The sequence below is a fragment of the Prenolepis imparis genome, unplaced genomic scaffold (genome assembly GCF_030444845.1).
Source record: "Prenolepis imparis isolate NDT839.2.m4 unplaced genomic scaffold, iyPreImpa1.0 SCAF_8, whole genome shotgun sequence".
Lineage (NCBI taxonomy): Eukaryota > Metazoa > Arthropoda > Insecta > Hymenoptera > Formicidae > Prenolepis > Prenolepis imparis.
The window spans coordinates 18,177,020-18,204,937 of record NW_028141166.1 but is presented as its reverse complement, the minus strand read 5'-3'; the positions used below and the strand labels follow the sequence as shown (position 1 = coordinate 18,204,937).

General features: G+C 28.3%; 1 protein-coding gene and 4 long non-coding RNA genes across 12 annotated transcripts in view; 1 reads left to right on the top strand and 4 right to left on the bottom strand.

Annotated features, from left to right (window-relative positions):
• The window catches only part of LOC145939655 (uncharacterized), a 93,625-nt gene that overhangs the window by 22,520 nt on the left and 43,187 nt on the right, over positions 1–27,918 (top strand). For all 4 annotated transcript variants that reach the window (XM_083044123.1, XM_083044124.1, XM_083044125.1 and 1 more), the window contains one exon: positions 3,059–3,242. In XM_083044123.1, coding sequence (XP_082900249.1) covers positions 3,059–3,242 — 184 coding nt within the window. The remainder of the gene's footprint in view (positions 1–3,058; positions 3,243–27,918) is intronic.
• Positions 10,080–12,774, bottom strand: LOC145939667 (uncharacterized). Of its 5 annotated transcripts, XR_014425866.1 has the most exons (5): positions 12,724–12,742; positions 12,132–12,371; positions 11,672–11,725; positions 10,777–10,913; positions 10,080–10,397 (listed from the first exon to the last, which is right to left on the bottom strand). It is a non-coding gene; the product is annotated as an uncharacterized LOC145939667 (long non-coding RNA). The 5 variants fall into 5 exon arrangements; XR_014425864.1 differs by having other exon boundaries at positions 12,132–12,774; XR_014425865.1 differs by having other exon boundaries at positions 12,138–12,774.
• Positions 13,175–15,334, bottom strand: LOC145939666 (uncharacterized). The gene is made up of 5 exons (XR_014425862.1): positions 15,196–15,334; positions 14,889–15,071; positions 13,949–14,624; positions 13,649–13,822; positions 13,175–13,350 (listed from the first exon to the last, which is right to left on the bottom strand). It is a non-coding gene; the product is annotated as an uncharacterized LOC145939666 (long non-coding RNA).
• On the bottom strand, positions 19,851–21,270 carry LOC145939625 (uncharacterized). The gene is made up of 3 exons (XR_014425852.1): positions 21,029–21,270; positions 20,731–20,899; positions 19,851–20,031 (listed from the first exon to the last, which is right to left on the bottom strand). It is a non-coding gene; the product is annotated as an uncharacterized LOC145939625 (long non-coding RNA).
• Positions 21,580–23,313, bottom strand: LOC145939585 (uncharacterized). Its single transcript, XR_014425849.1, has 3 exons — positions 22,940–23,313; positions 22,630–22,886; positions 21,580–22,070 (listed from the first exon to the last, which is right to left on the bottom strand). It is a non-coding gene; the product is annotated as an uncharacterized LOC145939585 (long non-coding RNA).

Sequence of the window (27,918 nt, the reverse complement as noted above, 5' to 3'; positions counted from 1 at the left end):
CATACGCAGTAAGAGAATTTTATTTATTTAATTCTGCTCTCTTTCTCTTTCCTTCTGTCACTATCTTTTTAGTCCGTTGGTCCTTTAAGATTCTCTTCTACTTTCTTCATCCTTGCTCCGTCTTTGCCAACTTTAATGATACATTGGAGCTGACCTGAAATCAAATTGAATATTTTTTCTACGTCAATAAATCTTTTGGTGTTTTTCTCTTTTCGCCTTTTCATGTGACTTTTTCCGATCTTCTTTGAATTCTTCTAATCATCCTAAAGTAAGAATTCCAATTTCCATGAATATTCTCTTATATGTATATATCATTCAATTTCTATAATTTTTTCAATATTATACATTGACATAAAAATTTGATTAAAAAATCTAATTTAATTTTTTAAATTCTTATGTATTGTTATATTCGTGTAACTTATCGAAATTGAATGAAGAAAGATTTGTATCTACGGCGGCGGTATATCTTTTTGTGAGAAAATCATTTTAATTTATCTGAAATAAAATTCTTTAAAGTAAAATAAATTTTTGGATTCTGGAGAGCTGGATTTAAATGGTCAAGATAAGGATATTTAACAATCCAAGTGACTTCGACTGCCATTGTCGTGACGACGGTTAATAAATATGCAGATTTCCTAAACAGATTTCGGATATCATAGATATGTTAAAAGAGGAATTACTGTCGGATAAATCAGACTGGGATTTCGTGGCTTGCAGGCACAGGAGAAGAAATGAGAAGTAAAGGGACGAGAAATGGGCAGAACAAAAAAGAGAGCATGCGTTACGACTTGGCGCCGTATCAGGTCGCTTTTCCAATTTTTTTTTTTTTTTTCCAATCGGGAATAAACGTGTTTCGGTTAAGGCTTTAATTAAAGGCGCCTCCGTCGAGATTACTTCCGTATAAAATGCAGTTATCTTATCTTCAGTCACACTCGCTTATTAATTTATATTACAAGATAGTTTATCTAGAGACATAAATGATATATTTAATATATATGTCGTTTTACATTTTTATTTTATGTTTCCCCGAGCGACGTGTTTTGTCATATTTTTGCGATAGTTTAACTGTGACACAACTGCGTCATATATCTTTATCTTGTTTTGGGTGTAGCATATGTGGGTCATAAAATGCAGGTGTCCTCTAAATGTAAATAGTCGAGTTAGATAAAGGATGAACAATTGTGTTAAGTAAAACGTTTATATGAGAAAAGATGTGCAATATTCTTGCTTCATATCGTAGATAATATCCTCTTTTCTTCCTTTTCCCCTCTCATATTTCTTTCTACATTTTTATTAACTGTATGTAATAAGACGTGGACGGTTAGCGGTAAGAAAACAATTTTTTTTTTGTGAAAAAGAAAATCATATAACTGTGTTAAATATATGTAAAAAATATAAAAAGTATCGGTTATACCACGAATAATTATAATTACTGTAATTGGCTTATATCAATTTATAATTCGCGGCTAATTATAATTTAAGAGAACGGGAAGAGGTCCATTTATCCTAAATGGCAACCCCATTTTCTATATGCTAATTATATATGCGGGTTTTGTTATTTATGAACCGCTTTAATAAATATTTATGAGACTATGCATATAATTTCGTTATTCTTGGCTGCGACAACGAATTTCTGTTATTTTTAATCTAATCTGAGCTGCTTCGTGGCTCCTGGGAATATGAGACGTTACTATCTTGGGAAAAAGAAATAAAGAAAGAAAAAATTTATTTACCACCGTGTGAAACATCCTGCGGGAGGTTAATAGTACACTTCCGGTTGGCTCGTATTATATATATTATATGAATAAAAAGGAAGGAACGAGGGTGCAAACGACGATCATCCTCCATGCGATACAAGGAAGATTGGGGAAATAACGTTTCTCACATGTAAGCGCGGATCATGCTCGATAAAACTCAGCAACTTTTTCGCGCGGGGAGGAAAATGTTGCCGTGACCGGAGGGAGGAAAAGGCGGAAAAGCGAGTAGCAAGTCGACAGAAAAACAGATACAACGAAGCTCGTTTTCTTTATCTGTTCGGGACTCGGAGACGATTTCTCGCGGCACCTTATCTCTCTCTCTCTTTCTCTCTCTCTATCTCACCCTCTCCATCTCTCTTTCACCGTCTTATGTGTGTATATATATATTTATACCCTATAGAGTCCCTAATATCTCTCCACGGTGTGCACATACTGCAGTTGGATAAAGTTACGTGTCTCGGAGTCTCGACTTCTATTGTTAGATCCTTGAATTATCAGAATCTTACTCGGAACCTTATACACAGACTTCCGGGGAACCTGGATGTCTAAATCCTCGGAGATTAACTTCAGGAAACTTTGTCTCAACGAATAGTTGCGAAAGTAGAAATAAAGGGAAGATAGTTTCTTTTTTTGGGAAAATTAATTCAAATACTTTCTATAAAAGAAAAAGATAGCTTCTAAGTTTGTTCTGAAGAGCACCTCTGTGAGAAATTTTATCACTAATTAATAGTAAATAATAATTAATAATTAATAATAATTAATAGTAAATATAGTTATAATTAATAATAAATTAAAGAAAAAAATTGCATGTAAACAAGTAATATAAGATTTGAAAGAAATTATATTATGCTCATTTCTCTCTCTAAAAGAATATTTTTGTATTGTTTTACATTGTATTTGTTTTACATTGGTTTTCCGATCTTTGGATAATTCAAACGAATAATTATTATTAAATTGTTCTCTCAAAATAATAACAGATTCATTGAAAGTCAATGGATAATAAATGATACAAAGAGAGTATGGAAATAATCGAGGGTAAATTTCAATATCGGCAGTGTAATTAATTTTTGATTTAATGTGCCGCAATTAATTTTTGATTCTGACGATATACTATATAATGTATCAATTAATTTATATACCACCAATGAGTATTAGTACATATTAATTTTGATATGTTGAGTTAAAATGTTAATTAATCAAGTAGGTATATAGGAGTTAGATCGTCATTATAGAATACGGATCGTTTAATTAAATTTCGGGGAGGAATAGACTCGACCTATTTAATGGTTTCTCTGTCCCAGGATTCCACACCTATACGTTCAACGAAAGCGTGCACACGGAAAGGGAGGAGGACGAAATCCTGACAGTGAAATACGAGGATGGCAGGTGGTCGAAACCGTATTACGACTGCGGAGGTGGTAATATCTGGATGCTGACCTACACGGTACCCTTCTTCGGATACGTCAACGACACCTACTTCTTCAAGTAAGTGCGAATCCTTCTTTGCGTCGCGTCGTTAGGCGCGCACGACTTACTTTATTATTTTTGTCGGTGAGCCACCAGAGAGTTTACGACATCATGATTTTTCATACTTTATACGCGTCTACATTTTTATGCAATCCTTTTACATGTATATGTAATTGCAAATTTTGATTGCACAAAACATCATTATCGACTTGATTTTCAAGTTAAAGAGAATGAAAGATCTTCAACACTTAACATTTCATATAAATCAATTGAATATATTTGTATGAAATATTTATTTATTTATTTGGGTATATATATATGGGAATGTGAATATGTAATATAAATATCAGATGTTTAATGAATAATATCAAATTTCCATCAATTGGATTGTACTAGCTGTCAGCTCTATTGTTATGGAAATGTTACGAAATACCATCAATCTATCTTTAATCCTTTCATGTAGAAAAATTGGACACAAAGAGAATTTATGAGCACGTTGCGTCTCATTTAAGCCACTCACTATTATAAACGCATTACTACTCGTGAATTAAGAACTTCCCCTGTAAAAATCATTTTCGAGATTTAAATCTAAGAGCTTTTAAATAGAAAAATCTCACGAAGTGTACGAGAATCGTAGAATAGAAAATCTTAAAAGAATTTTGAAGATCTGAAAATTCAAATATCAAAGCATTCGAGGAGATTGGAGATTTTAAATAACGTATTTTCATATAGTATCGTATTTTGCATGAACGCCAGACAAAAAAGTCGCTAATAAAAGGGTCTGGCGTTCATGCAAAATACGATACTATATGAAAATATTTTATTAGCGACTTTTTTGTCGCTAATAAAAGAGTCCGAGATAAAAGACTGACAATCTGCAGGATTTATTTAACAGTGGAAATGCTTAAATTATTCGTACAATGAAGGAAGTAATTAATTATAGCAACGGTAATTAACATTTCCTTTCATTAATTTGATAATATGAGAATTTATCCAAATTTCTCTTTTCTTACAAATCAATCTGTGTTCAGCTTAATTATAAAAGTATATCGCAATTCTTTCGGTTGCTATTGATTTTCTCGTACAATTTGTAACCGTTTTATAGGTCCAATGTCAATTTGATCGTAATTGCGACGTAAATTTGATCAGCAGATTGGCACCGCCTGTGTAATGAAACACAGGTATCGCCGCAATATAAAAAGAGAAAAACAATATCAAGAATCGGATATATCCACATTGCATTTTTTAATGACGCTGTTAATTTAAGAATTGGATAATATCCAGTTACGTTGTTCGATGCTCCACTTTACCGTAAAAATTAAAAAGATATCATTTTTCCAAGCGCGCTTTATAATGACGATGTCCTTTTCGCTGATAAATTTAAAAAGAAAAGAAAGAAAAAATAGGACAAAAATGAGGAAAATCTGACGTGATATACCGATATTTTAAACGTAATAAGTTCTCAAGGGAGATTGCATGATATACAGGTTGTCCCTAACTAATAATATATCAATTTGCTAGTTTTTTTATCATGATTTTTTAAAATCGATATTTTCTTGACAGATATCTTTAAAAGAAAATATTGTTTCTTTATTATTTTTTCAAAAATATTGTTCAAGTGACTTTTTCAATAGACTTTACGAAATAATGTAAATTAATGTATGTATATAAATTTCATATTGACTATTTTATAGTCATTGGATATTAACCAATAAATGCATAATAATCTATAATTTAATAAAACATTCAAATTTAATAAAAATTAAAAAAATGCAACATGTGTGTTGCAACAAGAAAGGATCAGTTAAAGATAACAGTTTTTCACGATAAAAATTATTACAGGTAGAAAAAGAGAAAATAGAGACATAATTTTTTTTACATATTGATACTTTTTTTATCACTACGTATAGTATTTTTATTTATTCATCTAATCATGCCCAGCTTGAAAACAATATTTTTTCACTAAATCTGATTATTATATGTATTTATTATCCTGAAGCTCTCGCGAAGCATTGTACTTATACATAGTTGATAAAGAAGTAGAGAAGCTTACATTTCTCTTTCTTTTCTCGTAGAAGAGTCCGCTTTCCAAAGAAAAGCGTCTTATATATGTATCGTCTGTCTGCTTAATATCGCAAAATTCTTTATCTTTAAATGTATAAGGCGAAATTATGATAACATTATTATGAGAAATTGAATTTATAATCAATCACGTTTTAAATTTCCAAGAGCGATATTATTAACTTTATACTGCATATAAACTCTATAAGAAGAATCTTAGAATTGACAAAAATAACTATTTATTATTATCAGCTTTTATTTTTAAAAAACTTGATACATATGACTGAAATAATATTATTTTTCATAATAATTAAAAATTATGAGTAAAATTTCATAGTTTAAAACATATATTGCTTATTCTTTGCATTTTGCACATTTGCCCGTGAATAATTATTCGTTTATTTATGAATGTTTATAATATTTTATGCAAATCTTATATTTATTTCACTGAGAGAATTTTCTCTTAGAATTTACCTTGAAAATTATGATACTCGTAGGACAATATGATATGGAAAGAATTTTATAAGAGTTTCTCTGGTTAATATTTATCACTGTGATAGATATTAATCAGAAAAATTCTCATAAAATTCTTTCCATATCATATTGTTCCACGATTACCATGATTTTTAGGGTAAATTCTAAGAGAAAATTCTCTCTGTGTTCTATTTAAAAAAATATACAATTTATTTATCATTGTTTATTTAATTTTTCTTCAATTATATTAATATATAATATACAACTGATTAAATTATTAAAACATTAAAAGTTTTGAAATCACATACATACACATAGATACGCGAATGGTTAATATAAGCAGAGGAATAGGCATTTAAACTTAAGGTCGCTCACACCGGACACGTTTACACAGTTGGAGAGTTATGTCATTTCGTGACAGCGGAGTGTATACGAGAAGTTGACGATCATGTTTGCCTTTGAAAATCGGCGAAACTGAACGTGGCAAGAGCCGAGAGAGCACAAAAGGCGCGCATCGTGCAACGTGCAACCGCATAGCGGTAGCATTATGTAGCTACTCTAATGATAGTCTGTCCGTTCGCCGCGCCACTCTTGCTTGCTTGCTCCCGCGCGTATACAAGAGGGTGGCAACAAGTGAGTGGGTGGAAAGTTACACTAAAGTTATACTAACTTGCCCGCGGACGCGAACCTTGTCGATATTAGTAGCGAAGTTACTTGCTAACAAACTGTTGTAACTAGCGCGAATTTTCTGAAGATCCATCGACCGGTCGACCCGTTCGCGAAATCGCCCATCTTTCTCTTTCTATCGTGCTTGCGCTCGAAATCGTTGAATTTCGTCGAACTAGAGAAACTTCTTGCGCGTGAATATGAAAATAGTTGGAATATTCGATAGAAGAAAAGGAAAATCATAGCGGTTTCACATTCCTCCTTGAAAATGAGATTCTCACAACGTTTTCGCGCATATAGAGGAAATAGCAGTGCTTTTTTAGCAAAAGTGATACTTTCCCAATCTGTTACTCGAAAGAAGCAGATATTGGATGGATCTTTTAGAATATACATGTTATTTTTTTTTAATTAATTTTTAAATTATCGTGAAATTATGAGAATTTAGAAACATATTCTTTAGCCAATTCTTTGCATCAAGTTTTTTATAAGATAATTTGACTGAATAAATGACAGACTCGAAGATTATTATATAATATTAGCAATTTAAATACTTATAACTACGTACTTATATAGACTCTTTTCATAAATTGCCATATTTTATACTATGATTATATACACAAATTCATCTCTTTTTTCAAGAAATATCTTAATTAACTCTTCGTATATTGGAAAAAAGAGAGGTTGTGAAAATGACTAGTTACGAGAAGAATGACAGCATGAAAATTGCAGAGTGACGCGAGTGTCACTCATCAAAAGAAAAAATTATTTTCCAATTTTTTAAATTTAAAATAAATTTGTTTAAATAAATATCATAAATTTTTTTAATTTAACTTTAAATTTTATATTAAATTATATATTTTATATTAAAATTTGATATTTACGATTAAAACTGAAGATGCCTGGCGAATTTTTAATTATATTTGACAGAATTTTTTCTTTTAAACATATAAGTACCGAATTACTTTTAATATTGCAATAGCTATCAAAAAGATATGACCCCCAATTAAATTTTAATAAAAGAAAATTGAAATGTATTTTTCGACATAAAATATCGTTCTGTTCACGCGCGATTTTCCAATCGTGTATAAAGCAGAGTTAAATGTTTTCATGTTATATAAATTACCTTGCACTATATTAAAGGATTTGGCGACATCTTCCATGATTATCTTTCCTTTGACCTTCCGGGCAAACGTTTCTATTTGGGACAACTATAATATTCTCTTGTCGCAAACGAGGTACGTTCCATATTTCGTGTGATGTTTCATCTGTCGATGTTTCATGTGTCGATGTTTGATGTATTGAGATTTCATCCATTGTTTCATTCGATGTTTCATTCGTCAATGTTTTTTCTTGACAAATTCCAGATGGAATTATAATAACTGCCAATATCGCGATTATCAACAAAATATTCACGAGAAATTTCATCCTTGATAAGCAATAAGCCGCTCTCGATTTTTTTAATAATAAAGAGGTTGGAAAATCGAAGCGTAAATATTTATTTAATCATTTAACGCTATCTTTTTTAAGATAGTTATTTTTCCTAATTATTTAAAATCTTCTTAATCTTCTGCTGTACACGAAAAAAATTATTCCACTCGAGATTTTATACTTGCTCGATATTTTTTATCAAATTACGAACTTTTTTTAATTACTTCGAATTTTTTAGCTTTGTATTTGTTAGATTACTGATTTGATTGTTCGATTCTAGAAAATAAACTCTGCAATCTCTCCGATGCTTGTCTTTTATATTCTTTCGTAAGTAAAGTGGGAAAACTGGTTTATTAATATATTCGCGGAATGTCACAAACACATATTTGAAGAAACTACTCTGTTCTACAGATTTATTTATTTACATATCAACTATCAACCTTGAGATGCTATGAGATCTTTAAAAGATATGATCGTCTTTATGGATGAAACTCATAGCAAATGAAATGTAATGAATAAACATTCTCTTCCGTGAAACGATTACATTTGAATATAAAGACAAAGAGAAAACCTATATAGTTAAATGAAAATATGATAGATTCGTGTAGGTGTGTGTATCTACACGTATACACACATTCACACATTCACACATTCACACATATATACACAATATATTATAGATTTAACATTGAATATAACTTTATCTTATATTTTAACAATTACCTTATATTCTTTGTGTGCTAAATGATTTCTCGACATCTTCCATAACGATCTTTCTTTTGACCCTCTACACAAGATCTATCCGGAATAACTATGATACTCCTTTGAATTCCGTCAATTAAAGAAACTGTTTCATTTGCTGACGTTTCATTTGTCAATGTCTCATCCATCGACGTTTGCTCTTGACAAGCTTCAGGTGGAATTACAGTCGCCAATATCACAATTATTAATAAAATGTTTGCGTAAAATTTCATTTTTTAACAATACCGCAAAACTCGCGATGCTTTAAATTTAAATAATAACAACGTTGGAAAATTAAAGTTCGAATATTACTTGTTTCTATTTTTCAATCGTCTCTGTTTTGATAATTTCAAATTTTATTAATTTTCTTTTGTTCATTTAAACACTTTGCTTGCTCGAAATTTTTGTTTGGTAAATTATCTATTTTTTTAAATTTCTTTGAATTTTTACTCTTTTCTTTATATAGAAATTCACGATGTTTTCGTTCGGTTCGGTTGCAAGTAGTAAATGAACTCCGCAACTCTGTTTGTTGCGAGGTTATCATATATTCCTCTGATTATGTAAGCGTAATGAGTAATTGGAAAAATGGAATTATGGTATACTTATAGAAGGAAGATGCAATTTATAGCGCGAATAAAGTGTGTGTGTGTGTGACGAATAAATCAATATTACATTTAAATGCGGATGAGGAAAATATGTATAGGTAGTTAAAGAATTAAAAATATAGTAAGCTCGTGACAATTTTGTAAAGCATATAGACACAACTATATTTGGATTTTATATATTTACCAATTACCTTGCATTCTTATTGTTAGTATGCTAAAGAACTTGACGACATATTCCATGATGATCTTTCCGTTGACCTTGCGAACAAGAAGTTATTCTATTCATCATCATTTTCATCATTTTCGTTCAATATCGCAAAGATAGGAAAATAATAAAAAAAAAGCATTAAAGATAAAAATTCAAATATTTTTTCTTATTTTTCGTTTGTCTTTTTTAATTATTTCAAATCTTCTTAATTTTTTCTTGTATTTATTATAAATATTTTACTTGCGCGAAATTTTGTTTGTTGATTATATATTATATATTTTTTATTTTTTCGAGTTTTTATTCTCTTTTCTTTTACTGTTTTCGGTTTCGACTATTCGATTCTAGCAAGTAAACGTACTTTGCAGTTTATCCGTTGCAGGGGCTATCATTTATATTCTTCCAATTACGTAACGTGAGGAAAAAAATAACACAATCTTGCAATCGTTCGAAGAAACGGGAAACTACGTCTATTACAAACATTTAATTATTTAAAGCAGTTATATGAATTTTGATGCGTTATATGGCGCTATAAGGAAAAACTACTAGAATTACGTCTCTATGAAAGATAGATGCAATAGTGCAAACAAAATATAATAAGTAAATGAACGTTATATTTAAGTATAAGGGTGAAGAAGAATGTACGGAAATAAGTAGGTAAAAATAAAAATGCCGTAGGCTCTCTTGTATCTATTCTGCGTTGATTTAGCATTGGATACAAGTTTGTCTCTCATATCATATTTTTAACAATTATCTTGCACTTCCTTTCACACTAAATGATTTGGCGACATCTTCCATGGTGATCTTTCCGTTGTCCTTGCGGGCAAGGAATCCTATGGTCCGGTACAACGATGATACTATTTACTGGAGTAGGTATCCATGTTTCTTCTGTATTATTTTGACATTCACCAGGTAAAATCATAGTAGCCGTCCATATCACGATTATCAATAGAATCTTCACGAGAAGTTTCATTTTCGAGCAATATCATAAAGCTGAAGAAATAATAAAAAGATTAGAAGATTGATTCAAAATATCATTTATTTCTATCTGTTATTTTAAATGTTTGCAATTTCTTATATTTAGATATTTTACTTTTCGAAATTTTTGCCAATTTTTCCTTTATAGAAATTCAAGCAAGAAACAGGCTATTAGAGCCAGAAATTAGGCGCAAACAACAAACTTGTTTTTAAAAATCTTTCTTATTTAATTTGAACGTTTCAATCTTTTCTTTGGTTTATTTTCAGATTAATCAAAAAAATTTATGTGTCTTATAAATAAGAAAGATTGGCATCTAGCTTTTATTAACTCATTTTTTATTTGAATTATATTTATATGTACAGAACCTTTTTATTTTATTATAGTTTTCCTTACCCCTTTTGATCTTTATTAGTTTCTTCGAATGTCCGTAATTTTTTCTCTTGATTCACAAACTTGTCTACTAGGTTCGAATACGAAAACAAAGTCTATCCGTCGTGAGCTTGATATTTATATTCTTCCAATTGCGTGAGCTTTTCGTTGTAAACAGAAAACTGGTTTATTGATGATTCTACCATCACACTTCTGAGAAACTACGTCTGTTATAAAGATTTACATACGCAAGAAATATTAACTTTGATATGCCAAGAAATGCTTAGAAAGCAAAACTATATACTCGTTGAAAAGATATTTATAACATGATCTGTAAGATCAATGTTTTATTCACTTCTTTCTAACAAGTTCTAGATAGAATTACAGTTATCGTCAATATATCATTATATTACCAATACAATGTTCGTGAATAACTTTATTTTCAAGCATCGCATAAGATGCAATCTCGCAATCAATTTTCTAGAATCTAAAGATTATGACCGTTATAAAGATGGGATTCTATTTGTAGCAACTATATCAATGTTTATATATTAAAAACATTATTGCAAAATAAAATTAATACATATCGATAACAGATAGCTGCAATGCATAAACATTCCTTCTTCCAAGAAATGATACTTAGAAAAATAATCTTATATCGTATGCAATTTTGTGTATTTTGGATTAGATATGCTCATCTCATCTAATATTGATAGATATTTCGTAGATAGAAGATGTCGTAATATTACAGTTGTTACATATGATAATATTTCCATTATTTATGTATTTAGCGAATAAAAATAAAAATAAACGATTTTTTTAAACGTAAATTTTGATTAAAAAAATAATTAATTTTATTGATTATTTCGGTGGATTTATAAGTCAATATTTGACATAATAGATAAAAGTGTATATTTACTTGCTTCTATAAGACTTCTTGAAGCTTTAAAATCACCAATATATTTTTTCGAATCTGCGAACATAAAATTAATTATAAATTAAAGTGAAAGAGAAAGAGAGAAAGAGAAATACACACACATAAATTACAATTAAATTTACTATCCTTAATTTTGAAAAGCTATGGAATATACGTTAATTCTAGTATCGATATATATATTATACATAATACATGTAAATTTTTAGAAGAAAATTCTAGTTTTGCATCTTTCAAATATTTATATGCAATATTAAAATATATTTATTAAAAATTTACGTCACTTTAAACACATACACAGATATAAAAATAAACGAGTGCATTTAAGAATAAAAGTAAAAAATATATTAATTAACATACATTTGTTACGATGAAACTATTTATTAGTTTATTGCAATTATATAATATAACTACAATTTTAAATATTAAATTGATAATTACTTACGTGTACCTCTTTGTTTTATAATGGCTTACTGCATACTCCACGAAAATCTCTCCTCTGACCCAGCGGACAGCGGATAGGAGTGATTGTATAAAATTTAGGAGATGTAGTTGTAAGATGAGACGCTTCCAACGGTATCACGATGCTCATTATTAGTGTGATTATCAAGAGAACAGTAAGGAATACTTTCATAGTGATCCAAAAATTTGAATATTCTTCACGATCTTAAATATTCACGAAATACTGTAGGATTAAATAACCTTAAACATTAGCTGCCCGTTCGTTTTACTTTTTTAAAAACAAACTTGATAAATTTGTGAATTTTGCTTTTTATCTTTTATATTTTTTAAATATTTTTTATGTTTTTTTGTATTTTTTTATTCTTTCCTATATTTAAATTTATTATAATATTTAAACTTCTCTTTATTTAAACAACTTCTCTCTAGAGCTCCATCCTATTTTATTCTTAATTTGATTTTTATTCTTTTTATTTTCTCTTTTCTGCAAAATTTTCATTTTTTTATTGCCGTTTGAATTCACCACACATTTTTCTGGTTTGTTTTTCGTAAACTGATGTCTTATTATACTGACGCACCTTATGCTTTCGGGAGACAAACACGTACTATCATCCTTTTACTACGCATTTACTATTTATAATCTGTTCTCTTGATTATATACTAATATCATTATTATTATTTTTTAAAAAACCGGTTAAAAGGTATACTAGTGTATCCTCTCTTACACAAGTATCAAAATTATGATGTTTAAAATATAATATATATATATATATATATATATATACATATATATATATTTTATTAATTTAATTACAAAACTATTATATAAATTTTAAATAAAAATGTGTAATAAAAATATATGTAAATTCTTTAGGCCTTAGGTGATTAAGCATATTAATAGAATCAAGATAGAATGATTTCTGAAAAATTAGATCTAAAGATTGAATTAATTTATTTATTATATAATATTTGAAGGATTTTAGAAAATAAACAACAGTATTAGCGAGAAAATTAAAATTTATTTTTTATAAAATATTATTCTGTTATTTCTCAAATTAGGTCGTCACTTTTTAATTTTTGGATTATTAAGCAATTCTTGAGAGTTTTATCTCATGATATTGAATATATACTTATTTTTGCACATCTGCAACTAATTAACCAGTTTGAGAGAATATTTATCCTCTACCTTTGTGAAAATTATGTACCTACAAATATAAAAAATTAAAGCAAGAAAAAATATTTAAATTGTAAATTTAAAATATCATATTCTCTCTCTCTCTCTCTCTCTCTCTCTCTCTCTCTCTCTCTCTCTCTCTCTCTCTCTCTCTCACACTCACACACACACACACACACACACACAATTATATATATAGACATTATGATTTATTATTTGGCATCATAAAAATTTAATGTTTTATCTATTGCAAATAGGATTAAAATACAGGAAGGTTAAATACAGAATTTTAAATTGATGAATTATCTACACTGTTATATGTGATATACCTTATTGTGACGACATCTTGAGCAAGAATATGTCGGAAGTCTCTGGGGAGAGCGTCTGCAGATTCCCGACGATATCATAATGGCTATTAGCGGAATTATCAGGAAAATATTAGGGAATAATTTCATCGTGCTGTAAAAGTAATCTTCACGGGCGATGTATAGAATACAAAATTTCTACAAAAGGAAATATATTAAAAATTTTTTCAAAATTCTCTAGAATACATTTTTTATACATTTTTATCTGTTTTTATTTTTAATTTTGTACGAAATACTTTCTTATATTATATTGTTTGAACTTACTACAATTTTTTCTGATTTTTTTTCCATAAACTGATGATTTCTTATACTGACGCACCTTATTCTTTTAGAAGACAATCACGTACTACCATATTTTTGCTACGCAGTTACTATCTTTAACCTATCCTTTTGATTACATATGCTAATATTATTATTATATGATAAAACCAGTTTAAAGAAATACTACCGATTTAAAGATACATACTAACGTATCTTTTTTTACACAAGTATTAAAATTACGATGTTTAAGATATATAATATAATTTTTAACGAAGGTGAAATAAATGAGATTATTATTAATTTATATATATATTTCTTTAATTTATAATGGTTACAAAACTATTATATATATTAAAAGAAAAATGTGATAAACATATATTCTTTAGACGGTTAAGCATGTTAATAGAGTCATACAAATAGAGTGATTCCTGAAAAATTAGATCTAAAGATTGAATTAATTTATTTATTATAGAATATTTGTAGGATTTTCATAAAACAAACAGCAGTATTAACAAGAAAATTAAAATTTATTTTTTGTAAAATATTATTCTATTATTTCATATTTCTCAAATTAGGTTCTCACTTTTTCATGGATTATTTGAATTAGCGAGTTTGATCTCATGATATATTTGTGAATCTGCGATTAGCCATTTCGACCTGTATTGCCGGTGCTATGAAACTGCAAATAAATACAGAAAATGAATGCAGGAAAGAATTGTAATTGTAAATTGTAATTTTTAAAAATCAGAATATCTCTCTCTCTCTCTCTCTCTCTCTCTCTCTCTTTCTTTCTTTCGCAATTCTACATGAATATAGATATTATGACTTATTATTGCGAATTTCCCATTCATAATCCTATGATAAAATTGTTATGTTTTGTGTATCGCAAATAAGATTAAAATACAGAATTTTAAATTGATGATTTGAAGAGAAGATGACATACCTTATTAAGATTGGAACTACATCTTGGGCAAGAATTTCGAGATCTCTGGGGGGCGCGTCTGCGTTGGCAGATCCCCGATGATATCACAATAGCTATTAGCGCAATTATCAGGAAAATATTAGAGAATAATTTCATCGTGCTGTAAAAGTAATCTTCACGCGATGTACAGAATACAAAATTAATCTGCAAAAGGAAATGTATTCAAAAAGTTTTAATTGTTTTGAAATTCTAGTATAGATCCTCTATACATTCTCTTTTTACTTTTACTTTTCTACAAAATACTGCTTTTATTACCACTTAAACTTACCACAGTTCTTTTTACTTTCTTTCATAAACCGATATCTTATTATACTGATTGTGAGACGTATACCTTGTCGAGAAACAAACACGTACTACCTTTTTTTTATTGTCGTATTTCCTATTTATAATCTGTTCTCTTAATTACGTATGCGAATTCATTATTTTTTCAAGAAACCTGTTAAAAGATATAATCTGTTAAAAGATATAACTGTTTAAAGTTATACTAGCGTATTCTTTTTTACATAAGCATCAAAATTCCAATGTCTACGATATAATATTTAACGAATGTTTATATTATAACAATGAAATATATAACGAATTAACAATGTTATATTAATTGGTATACCGGGTGTCCCATTTTAAAGGACCCACTCAAATATCTCAGAAACACTGCGTTAAATAAAAAAATGTTTCCTACAAAAGTTGTAGGGTTTCGAGGGGGACATAACATAGTAATATTCATATGACCTTGGGCGGCGTCTCCAAGGTCAAGTGAAGGTGAGAATAAATTTTTAAAATGGAAACCCATATTTTTTATTATAACATCTTTTTCTACTAATTAATTTGAACAACTTTTATCTGAAGCATTTTTTTATTTTCTTCAAAATTCACCGTCTCACCTTCAAATTCCCACCTTCACTTGACCTTGGAGATGCCGCCCAAGGTCAAATGAATATTACTATGTTATGTCCCCCTTGAAACCCTACAACTTTTGTAGGAAACATTTTTCGATTTAACGCAGTGTTTCTGACAATGAGATATTTGAGTGGGTCCTTTAAAATGGGATACCTGGTATATATTGATGTTAATTGATATATATTTCGTTAAGTTATAATGTTTCCAAAACTATTATATATATTTTTAGATGTATAGGTATAACAAAAATATATTTAGACAAATGATTCAGTAGTATTATAAAAAAATTTTGAACTCTGTGTGCTTTTTTTATTTTGATAACGTTAAACAATTATTTTAAGAGGGTTTTGCCTATTTTTCTTTAGCACATTTCTCTGATTTCAAAAGATTTATCGCTACTCACATGATATACGTCAAGTACATAAATGTGGTCTCGAGTAGTCGGAAAAAAGCTTGCAGCAATCTTAGGCAAATGAATACAAATATAAGCTGCAACTTGAAAATACGGATAAATAATGTAGCACTGAGTATGTTCAAAAGTAACATTTACTACATTTATCCATAACAACAATAAGAAATGGTGTTATAAATAACAAGATTGAAAACAAAGAAATTGATAACTATATACATGATATTCATGATTAGTATATACGTACATAATTCAATTTAAAAATAAAAAACATGAATACATAAATTTATTATAATATGCAGAATATTAATATACAAAATATTTCTGTTATTTTTTGTCGCTATTGCGGTTATAATGGAATATTTCATCGTTGCTAAATTTTCGCAAACAAGCTGATGTTCAAATATTTGCAAGAAAATGTATCGCCTCTTCGAAGAAATGTGTTGCATAGTTGAATGTGTAGATTTTGAAAAGCACGCTGCTTGCAGATATTTTGAGAATAGAATTATGCCTTGATCGAACCCAGTTGTAATAGTAAGACTTTGTTTTTATGAAACGATTATGGTATAAGATTAAAGTAAGGATATAAATAGACTCTTATCCACTGCCATATTCCATGATTTCTTTCTCTCTTTCTCTGATCTTATATAGATTACATCTCTTCACAATAGAAATAAAAACTTTAATATCAGATACAATAATATTTTTAAAAAATGAATTTACAGATTGAATTTACAGATTGAATTGATTCATTTGATTTATTCGAAGGATCTACGCAACAATTGCGACATTAATATAAACTCTGATATTTGTTTTTTCTATATGAAAGCTGTTATATTATTCCATATTTTTAAAATTAACTCATATTAAAATTATATTAAATTGTTATTTTTGAGCTTGCAAACAAACGTAAAAAGTACGGGATAGAAAGAGATACAAGCTGCTAATATCAAAATCTAGTGGGGTATTCTTAAAAAAAATTATTAATCACATTACCATCTATATATATATTTCAGATTTTTTTTTTAAGTAAATGTCATTACAATAATATTATATTTTTCGAATACTAATACGTAACGATTAAAAAAAGACATAAAAATAAACATGGAAATATACTTTTAACAATTTAAATTAATTGAATTAATTTAACATTGTTTACACATATCTCAGTTACTGAAATTAGCTTTATACGACTTATTAATCTCGATGAAAGTTTTATGCCAGCTCTCGCAGTTAGTAATAAGATGCGGAATGTATAATAAATTGATAATTTTACTTGCATATTTTTGTCGTCTACGTGCGACATTATCCGTGAGTTTTTTTTTTTTTCTTCTCAAACGGGTAAAGTCTCGGAAGCATCTCTGCAACACATGCGCGACGAAAAGACAGAGATATTCGAATGAAATAGTAGTACAGCACTGGTATTTTCAGTGGGAGGTGGGAAGGTTATTTCAGCAGTAGTTTCTGCAGTAGTAATTTCAGCGGTAGTAGTTACAGCGATAGTAATTTCAGTGGTACTAGATGCGGTGATTCTATTCGCATATTCCCAATGGTATCATTGCCATTAGCGTGATTATCGGGAAACAGTAAGAAATACTTTCATAGTGCTGTAAGAGAAGCGAGAATTCTCTACTGAGTTCTTCCTAATCTAAAAAAGAAGAAAAAAAAAAAAAGAACAAGATTCAATCTCAAATATATAAGTTGCATTAAGTTTCTCGTATTCTTCCGCACAATTTTAAAGAGTAAATTACATATAAATTTCTTATTCTTTTAGTTTCTTCCGAGTACAATACTATATAAATTATCTTTCAATTATCGTGCATCAGTTGTTTATAATGCTTGTATCTTCTTGATAGCTTTAGTTTTTCATTCTGAGCACTTTTTGATTCTTCGAAATAACGCAGTTTTTTTTTGCTTTTTAAAAATATTCTAATTTTTTCGTGATTTATAATATAATTTTATCAGAATGTATTTAAAATTTTTCTTACTTTTTTGTAAATTCGAGTCTTCTCCGCGCGCTTGATTGCTTTGAGAGCAAAATACATTGTGATATCTTTATTTTGTATTCATTATTTATAATCCGTGTTTTGTCATTATGATGCATTATTTCATTACTATATTATTTTATTACTGTTATATAATATGAATAATCTATAAAATAATTGACATTAGTATGAAAATTGATTTATGCTATTTTAATTTATATATATATTTCTTAAATTAATTCATTACTTTTATTGGGTTATTCAAAGATTTTCGAATTATAAGAATTGTCAATTTTATGTCATTCTATCTTATTTAGGATATTGACATTTATATTAATTGTTAAATGTAATTATTTGCATGTTTGCGTCGTTAAAATGGTTTGCGATATTTTTCATGAATGTTAATTTTTTGATGGTGGGCAAAAAGACCTTATGAAAAAATCTATGTGAAAGCATCCGAAATAAGAGTATATCGATGGCAGAATAGTGGATCAATTTCAATGGTAATATATTCGGTAGTGATATTTTCGTTGTAGTGATATCTCTCAGTTTCTACAATAGTATGGTCGGTTGTAGCGCTATCAGTTTCTACAGGGTAATATATTCGATGCTAGGTTTATCTATTCCCAATAGTATCATAATCGTCACCATCAATGCGATTATCAAGAAAACATTAAGAAATGTTTTCATCGCGCTGCGAGAGAATTTTCTTCACGCTTCACATCAAGAAACAAAATTAAATCGCAAATACAATTTTTATATAATTTTTGAATTTCTTTCGCGAAATACTTGTATAGATTAAATAAATTAAATTCTTATATAAATTGAGTTTTACATATAAATTTCCTTTTTAAAATTCTTTTTGCAGATATACCTACTATAAATGTTTTTATTTCGGATGTACTATAAATGTTCTTATTTTTTAATTGTTAAACATGATTATTTATAATATTTATGAATTTTAGCTGTTTTTGTTCTCAACACTGCTAGGTTTTTTTTTTAATAATGGCAGTTTATTTTTTTATTTTTTTGCTCTTTCGTAATATCCTTGTGTCACGATTGTTTTGCTATTTATATTCTATCTTCAGTTTTTTTTGTTCTGTAAACTCTCAAGTCTTGTTGGCATGTCTGATCGTCTCGCCAAATAAATATATGTACTGTGATTTTTATAGACAGTATCCACTGTTTATAATTTAATCTATTGATAATCTCGCGATTGTGCAAATTATTATTATGGAAGAACCGGCATGTCAGATTTTTTTTTTTATAATTCTTATAATATAAATCTTTATATATTTTATTATTTTTAAACAAATAAGAAACTACGAAATCTCTTAAGACATGAAATACTGTCACAGTCCAAGATTCTTAAAATAATTATTACGGATTTGCTTATATTCTGGAACATTCTCTCTGCTTAAATTATTTCTCGTTTATTGTTAAAATATAATTATACTGAACACACACACACATATTAATAAAATCAAGATATAATGTAATGTATGAAAAATTGGATCTAAATAAGATTGAGTTAATTTATTTATTATGGAATATTTAAAGGATTCTTAGGGCAGAATAACATTTGATATCAGCAAGAAAATTAAGCTTTATTTTTTATAAGTATTATTTTATTAATTCATAATTCTTAAATTAGTTCATCGCTTTTTCATTGGATTATTAAGTAATTCTTGAATTAGTAAATTTGATTTCATGATATTGAATATATTATACATATTTGTAAATCTTTAGTTGATTAGCCAATTCAACTTCTTGTGTATGGTTGGGCCTTTCCTGTATTCTGATAATTATATTGCTGCAAACAAATAGAAAATCAAAGCAAAAAGGAAATGTAAACTGCAAATTTAAATATAAATCAAAATATTTCTCTCTCTCTCTCTCTCTCTCTCTCTCTCTCTCTCTCTCTCTCTCTCTCTCTCTCTCTCTCTCTCTCTCTCTCTCTCTCTCTCTCACTCTCACTCTCACTCTCTCTCGTTGCACCAATTCTTATAAATTATTAAACACGTATTTACAATATACAACACATATTTATAATATGTATATAATCATGGTACATATCAATTTTTGAAAATTTTTTTTAGTAGAGACTACTATATAGAGACTACTTTACATTTATAATTGAATAATGTATAATATTATATTGAAAAAGATGTAAAGATATAATAAAAATTTAACATTAAATAAAAAATTACATTAAATGTAATTTCTTTATTAATTAATTATTAATATACTTTAACGTTTATAATGTTTTTGTTACTAATTTTAAAAAAAAATAGTTTATATAATATCTTTATTTAAATGTTACACAATATGCATACATTTTTCTGTTTCTCTTTCTCTCAGTTCTATATGTATATGATTTATTATTTTTTATTTGACATGATAAAGCTTGATATTTTGCAAATCGCAATTAAGATTAAAACACAGAACTTTAATGATGATTATGACATACATGTTTTCACACATAATTATCAATAAAGGGCATGTAACATACTTTCTGACATCCTTGGCATTTACCCGGCAATCTTTGGGGGGCGAATCTGAGTTGGCAGATCCCCGATGATATCACAATAGCCATTAGCACAATTATCAGATAAACATTAAGGAATATTTTCATTGTTGTAAAAGTGATCTTCACGCGATTTACGAAATATAAGATTAATCTGTAAAAAGAAATTTATTTAAAAAGTTTTAATTTTTTGAAATTTTAGAATAAATCCTATATAAATTTGTTTTTCTTTTTATTTCTCTTTTTAATTTCTTTTATTATTTGATGTATTGCAGATACTTACATATCTCTGAATCGTTCTGTGCTGTTATGATGTTTACAATTTAGTTTTAACTTTATATTCTCAATAGTTTTAGATTCTTTGAACTAACCCAAGTTTTTTTTTTTTTTTTACTTTTTTTATAATATCCAATTCTAATTTTTTCACTGTTTATAATTACCACAATTTCTTCCGTTTTTCTATAAAGTCGGTCTTCTCAACAACCTGACTATTTGAACTCAACACGTGTTCTGCAATTTCTCTATTTGATGTTCACTATTTATAATGCATATTTAATTATGCAGCATGAATAATTATATAAAAAAACCTGTTTTGAATTGTTTTTTTTAAGTAAACATAAAAACACTTGTGATTAATCGTAATTTCTTTTAAGATTTTAAGTAAACGAGAATTTATACTAGTCAGTTTACGAGATTTATAGCCATATATGAAGATAATTATTTTTCTCATATATCTCGAAATATTTGAAAAATCATCTTTTGTTTATTTTAGAAGTTTATGTTAGAAAAAATTCTATTAAATATTTTATGAATGACATAAACAAATAATCTCTGAAGGATTTACAATCATTAAACTACTTTATCGATTATAATATAATTTGATCCTTAATAAGGTTCCACAATCGTTAATCGTTTAAGATGCATATTATACGTAATGTCATCGTCATGTCATCGTTAATAAATGCGATAACGCGATTACTAGAATTAAATTTAATGTATAATAACATAATATAGATGTGCCGGACTTCAAAAGTATATGCAAAGTATAAATGTAATTTTACTATCACACAGAGATGTTCGATTTTATTTTATATATCATTTTGGCGAACACAGGAATCAGACTGACCCTCATTGTGTAATTAATTACATTTACACATAATTCGTGACGTGTATGCATACACAATACAAATAACATTAATTGTATAATATGAATTTATTGAAGTTTTGTTGACACCATCGAGTATTTTCGTCGTTCTATCGGTATTACGATATTTTGGAATTCCACCTCGCTTCTAGCTTTCAGCTGATATTGCTGAAACGTTAGTCTGCAAACAGACATAAAATACACATGTCGCACTTTAGGAAGGAATCTGTCGCAAATCAGAACATATATAATTTTCGGGGATGAAGGAAACTACACAGGAGAGATTTATATTTTAAAAAACAAAGTTTAGTACACTATTATAACTTTAGTACACAGATTGTTAAACTATTTATTTTACATCTTTGTATGTTAACCTGGAATAATTTTATTGAAAATTATATATCGGTAATTATTGTCAACTAATTTACTGAAAGCCATAACATTTAAAGCTGTGCCAACACTATTAGCGATTAATTAACATTCATAGTTAATTATTTTTTTGATTATTAATAAAAATGTACGTACGCGCGCGATTTAAATAAAAAAATATTACTAATATTACGTTATTCTAAAATTAATAGTTTTTGCATTATTAATATCTAGAGCTTTGCTAAAAGTTTACGTCATTCGTGCATCGATTTTGTGCAAAATTGTGTGTAAAATATAATCGCGCTTAATTTTTATTTTTGTATTAGATAATTCTGTTTGCTTAATACATTTTTTTTCAAAAAGGTAGTTACCTCTGTCTCATTATAAAGGTTTGCGACATCTTCCTCTAGAATCTTGTCTCTCGCCATCTTGACATGGTTTTGCAGTTGTTCTTCTGGGCGCATCTATAACCCCGCGCTCGTAACCAAGCTTCTTCGACGGCATAAGCATAAGATATTTATCCTCATTTTCTTGACAGGTTCTCAGTGGTACCAAGATTAACGTCATCGTCGCAAGTATAAATAAAATAATGACAAAAAACTTCATCTTATAACAATAAAGTTTCTATCTAAAAATGAAAGTTTAGATAACTTTTGTGTCTTCAATTCCGCATTTACTTACCTTTAGCAGCTCTTTCTTCTCAATTGTTAAATATTAAGTTTTGCGAAGTTTTCGAAATTCTGCGCATTATACACTTTTGCTCCGTTTGTTTCGACAAATATCTTGCTTCTTCGCTATCGTATGTTTCTTATTTATACTCACAGATATTTCTGACGATGCACTTTGCTTCATTGCAATAAAAATTAAAGTTAAAATATTTTGAAACGTATTGGATCGCGTCATTACTATCAAAGTTATTAATATCAATGTGGACTGAGATATGTGTACTCAATGTTAAAGTGTTCCATTCCCTTTCCTGTGTGTAAACATATCTATAAAACTTTAGTAGAAGCGAGAGAAGTAGTGCAAGTCTAATAAACTAATAAATTATGCACACGTTTGCGCAATGAGAAACCTTATCAATTTCGCATATTTCTATGTTTTATAATTTCTTATACGTGCTCTGGGCACTAAGTATATCCTTCTTAGCTACATCCTATAAGCTATATACTTATAGCCTATAAGCTATATACTAAGCTATATAGATACCATTGACTAAAATCGATCTTCGATATAGTGAAAGATGTTTTAAAAATATCATTCGTCGATCAATAGAAAATAGGTCATTATACATATCGGTGAACAAGTAACAATTTAAACAGAAAGACAATGAAAAAGTATAAAAATATGTAAACTACTATTTTTATCTTATATTTAACATTAGATACAACTGTTTATTCTTTTAATTTTGTATTATTATTAATACATATAATATTTTTATTTCCTAAATTGCATGGATATTTAATTTATATAGAACATAACTCTGAGGATTTTATTTATTTATTACTAGACTTTGTTGAGATACATGTATATGATTTTCTCTATTTTACATATAAAAGAAAGAACATAAAAAAAGTTAAAAATCAAGAAATGAAAAAATGTCTTGTTATAATACATATATCGGGATTATATATAGCTGCCAAATTCATCACACAATTAATAACAGTAATACAGAATGAACGATATAGATAAATCGCGTTGGAGTAGCGAAATGGCTGCTTCCTCTGATAGTGCAAAGCGGACGAATCAATTTGACCGTTTTCACATCACTATTGTTATGATATTTCATCCCAACGTTTGTACGTACTTTCGGATGACATCGCTCGTATTGTTGAATCTGCAAACGAACATGAAAAATGTAGCGCACAGATAAATACAGCAATAAAGTCCTTGACATCTTTGTTCCGTGATATAAAAAGTGAATCATGTGCAACAGTTTTGAATTTTTCTTTTGACATGCTATAAATTTTGTTCCCTTGCTGTAATTAGGCATTCTAATAAGCCGGAAAATGCATATTGGAGAAATAAACGTATGGAATATGTAAGAGGGTTAGGAGGAAATAGGAGGAAAAATACATGTTTTTTTTCGTCGAAAAATAAGAGGAAAAATACGTGTTTTTTTTTAATACTTCCGGCAAAAATTTACATAGGAAGCATAAATCTCCGCTAATAAGGCACTTTATCTCAAATGTGCATGTCAGAGATATTTATGTTTAAAAGTGAAACATTTGAATGTACATTTAAATTAATGCAATTATTAAGATTAATGTGTATAATTTTATAAAGAGAATATCTTGAAAGGAATTTTCCAGCTTTTAAATATGCAAAATTATAATACATAAACATTAATTTGTAAAATATAAATATATTCAAATTATAATAAAATAGTGTCCAAAATAATTAATATTTCAAAAAATAATTATTATGCACAATTTTTTATTTGTTTTTTGAACAGATATCTAATAAAAAAAATTACGTATATAATTCTCGAAAAAAATTTTTTTTATATAAACTTTTATAATATATGATAAATATATGTAAAACTCTTTCCCTCTCTCTTTTATTTCTTATATAAATAATTTAAATAATCATAAATTTTAACAATATTTTATACACCTATATATTTATATAAAATTATTAATTACAATAAATATTTTATTAAATATTTTAATAAATTAAAAATAAATATTATAATATTTTGTATATATCATATAATGATATAAAAAGGATTATTACTGCGCCGATAAACGAGCGATTAATTTTACAAATAACAAATAATTTAAATATTACAAGTTTCTCATACCATAATTCTTCCGCCGTCGCTCGACAGGTTTTTCCGCATTTTTTCTTATTTTCTTCTTCGTGCGTGACTATTTTTTAGCTGTTTCACGGACACATGACACATGCTCGCATGACACTCGGAAAAAATATTAATAGCGATTGGTAATCAATCATATTGCGATGCACTTTGTTGTATTTCCGATATTAATCGCATGCCATGTGCACTTTATCATTCGGAAAAATTATGATTTTTATTTCTTGGTGCTTGTAAATCGCACTGCCAGATTTAATACGCCATTTATTGCAGCAATATTATATCTGTCGCTAACAAATAGTATATGCTCGTATTTTGTATTACATTATAACATAAATGGATAAATACAGATTGAAATTAACGACATATATATTCGCGATATTTGAATACCGCGTAATACTCGAAAATATAATTAGATTTGTTGATTATTTGTACGATAGATTTCGATTTAATAAATCTCGCGGAATAAGCGATAAACCATGACGATGTATATTGTATATGGCGATATTATGTGATACATGTTAAATATTAAAATATGGGTTGATAACGGATTGTATTTGTTAATTAAACATATTGCGAAGCTGTTCGATCGGAATCAATTCGTCCAGTATTTACATCTGTTTTGTTAATGATTGAAAAATTTTAAAATAGCATCGACAATTGCATCCTGATATCGCGCGACGCTAACAATAAGTAAATCGAACTATAATGGCTAATTAAAACGCGATGTATATCGTTTAAAACTATACAATCAAAAATCAATATTGTTCGTGTGATATCTCTTTTTAATGTTTAATTTATAAATTTAATTATTTTACATAAATCTCGCGAAATAAATGTTTATTAATAATTATTAATAATTATAAATGATTAATATAATATTATGGATTTTTTCGTTACTTGAATTATTCGATTCTACGTACATATGTATGAATGAAAAAATAATAACCAAATTGTAGAATCGCGAGTGATTCAAAAATAACAAAAACAGTGAGAAATGTAATAACAATAGAGTACTTTGCGAGAGTTTATTTCGTAATTAAATGTTGCGTGGATAGGTTGTCATATGGCATTCGACCTTGTGACGTATGTATGTATAGTGACCTTGCGTCACATTCATTCGCTTGGCGAGGCTTGAGCGGGAAGGTAGCAGGGCGAATCGCTCCGTATATTATCTTCTCTCTCCCTTTCTATTATCGTATTATCTTTTGAAAAATGTGATCATTCCCTACGACGATTACAATTGATGATTAATGAGATAGATATTTCGCGCGCGATTTTTTTATTTGGAACAGAAACTGAAACGATAAGGCATAGCAATTCTATAACGGGGGGTGATCATTATTTCTTTAATATTTAGATTAGAATATATATGTATATGTACAATATATATTCCGTACATCGCGTTTTCAACTTTTGTCAATTCAAATATAATTTGCTCGCACAATTACCGAATCGGGAACAGAGTAAATCAATGGATCGGATAATCCGGTGGTACATCGCGGTACATCGCATTGGTTAATTAATTATTAACTCATCTTGTTTCATCAGTACGTTGTCGATGCTATTTTCGAATTTTTCGGTCATCGATGAAACATCGCAGATGCGAAACGGATCGATTCTGGTCCAGTGGCCTCGTGTGATGTGTTCACGAGTTGAGTTAACACAGTCGTTTCATTAATTTGATATTTTAATATTTATGAAAATGCGCAAATCTAAATTCGGCTTTCGCAAATAATTTACCAAATCGCACCATCCACGAGATTTATCGCATCGAAATCTGTGAATAATCAACAAACCTAGTTTTTTATACTTTCAAATATTGCCGTTTATCTCTTTAAATATAGGATCTCTTTAAATATATGACATTTATCAAATATCGCGGACATTTATCTCACAATTTTTTTTTTTAACTTTTATATTTTTTTAGCACTCGTTAGTAACAGATTTATTATTGTCGCGACGAGAGTAACGCCTAAATTTTATCGTACATTCTCAAATGTTGAGTTGATGATAGTTTCTGTGTTGTTCTCCCGTCGTATAATGTAATATAATAAAGTGCGCATCGCGTGCGGTTAACGTCGGCAGTGACATGCAAAGTGCATCGCATCGTAGACTAATTCTGTTGATTAGTGCGCGCGCGATCATAATTAACCGTGTTTTCGCGCGTGAGTGTTATGTGAGTGCCATGGAACAGCCACAGAGCAATCAAAAACGAAGTAGGGAGGTGGAGAAAGAGGCCTGGGGTGGCGTCAAGCGACACCGGAGCAATATGTAACCTATTTAATTTGTTTATTACTTATGAAATTAATTAACGCTGTGCTAGGCAGTAATGATTTATTTTACATTACTCTATACATGATATAACGCGGATAAAATATTTTTTAAATTTTATTTTAAAATAATTGAACTATTTATTTATTAATAAAACTATTTATTATTAAAATATTTCTCTCGATAATTAATATTTTTATAGAAATATATATATGTAAAATATTTTTTAAGCTTTGTAATTATTTATATTATTTATACAAGAATTAGTTTTTAATTTTTTAATCATATTTTATATGAAAATTTATATATGTATAAAAAAACTTTCTTGGAAATTATATCTTGAAATTTCCTGTAAATTTTCTTCTAATTTCTTTTTTATTAAATATTTAGAGTTTAAAAAAAAACAAAAATTTAATTGCGCGCAGTAGTTATTTGACATTTTAATTAATTTGGACACTGTTTTGTAATTTAAATATATTTATATTTTACAAATCAACGTTATGTGATACAATTCTACCTTGCACATTGCACTGGTATATAAGAATGTTAAATTATTTTTTATTTTAATTTC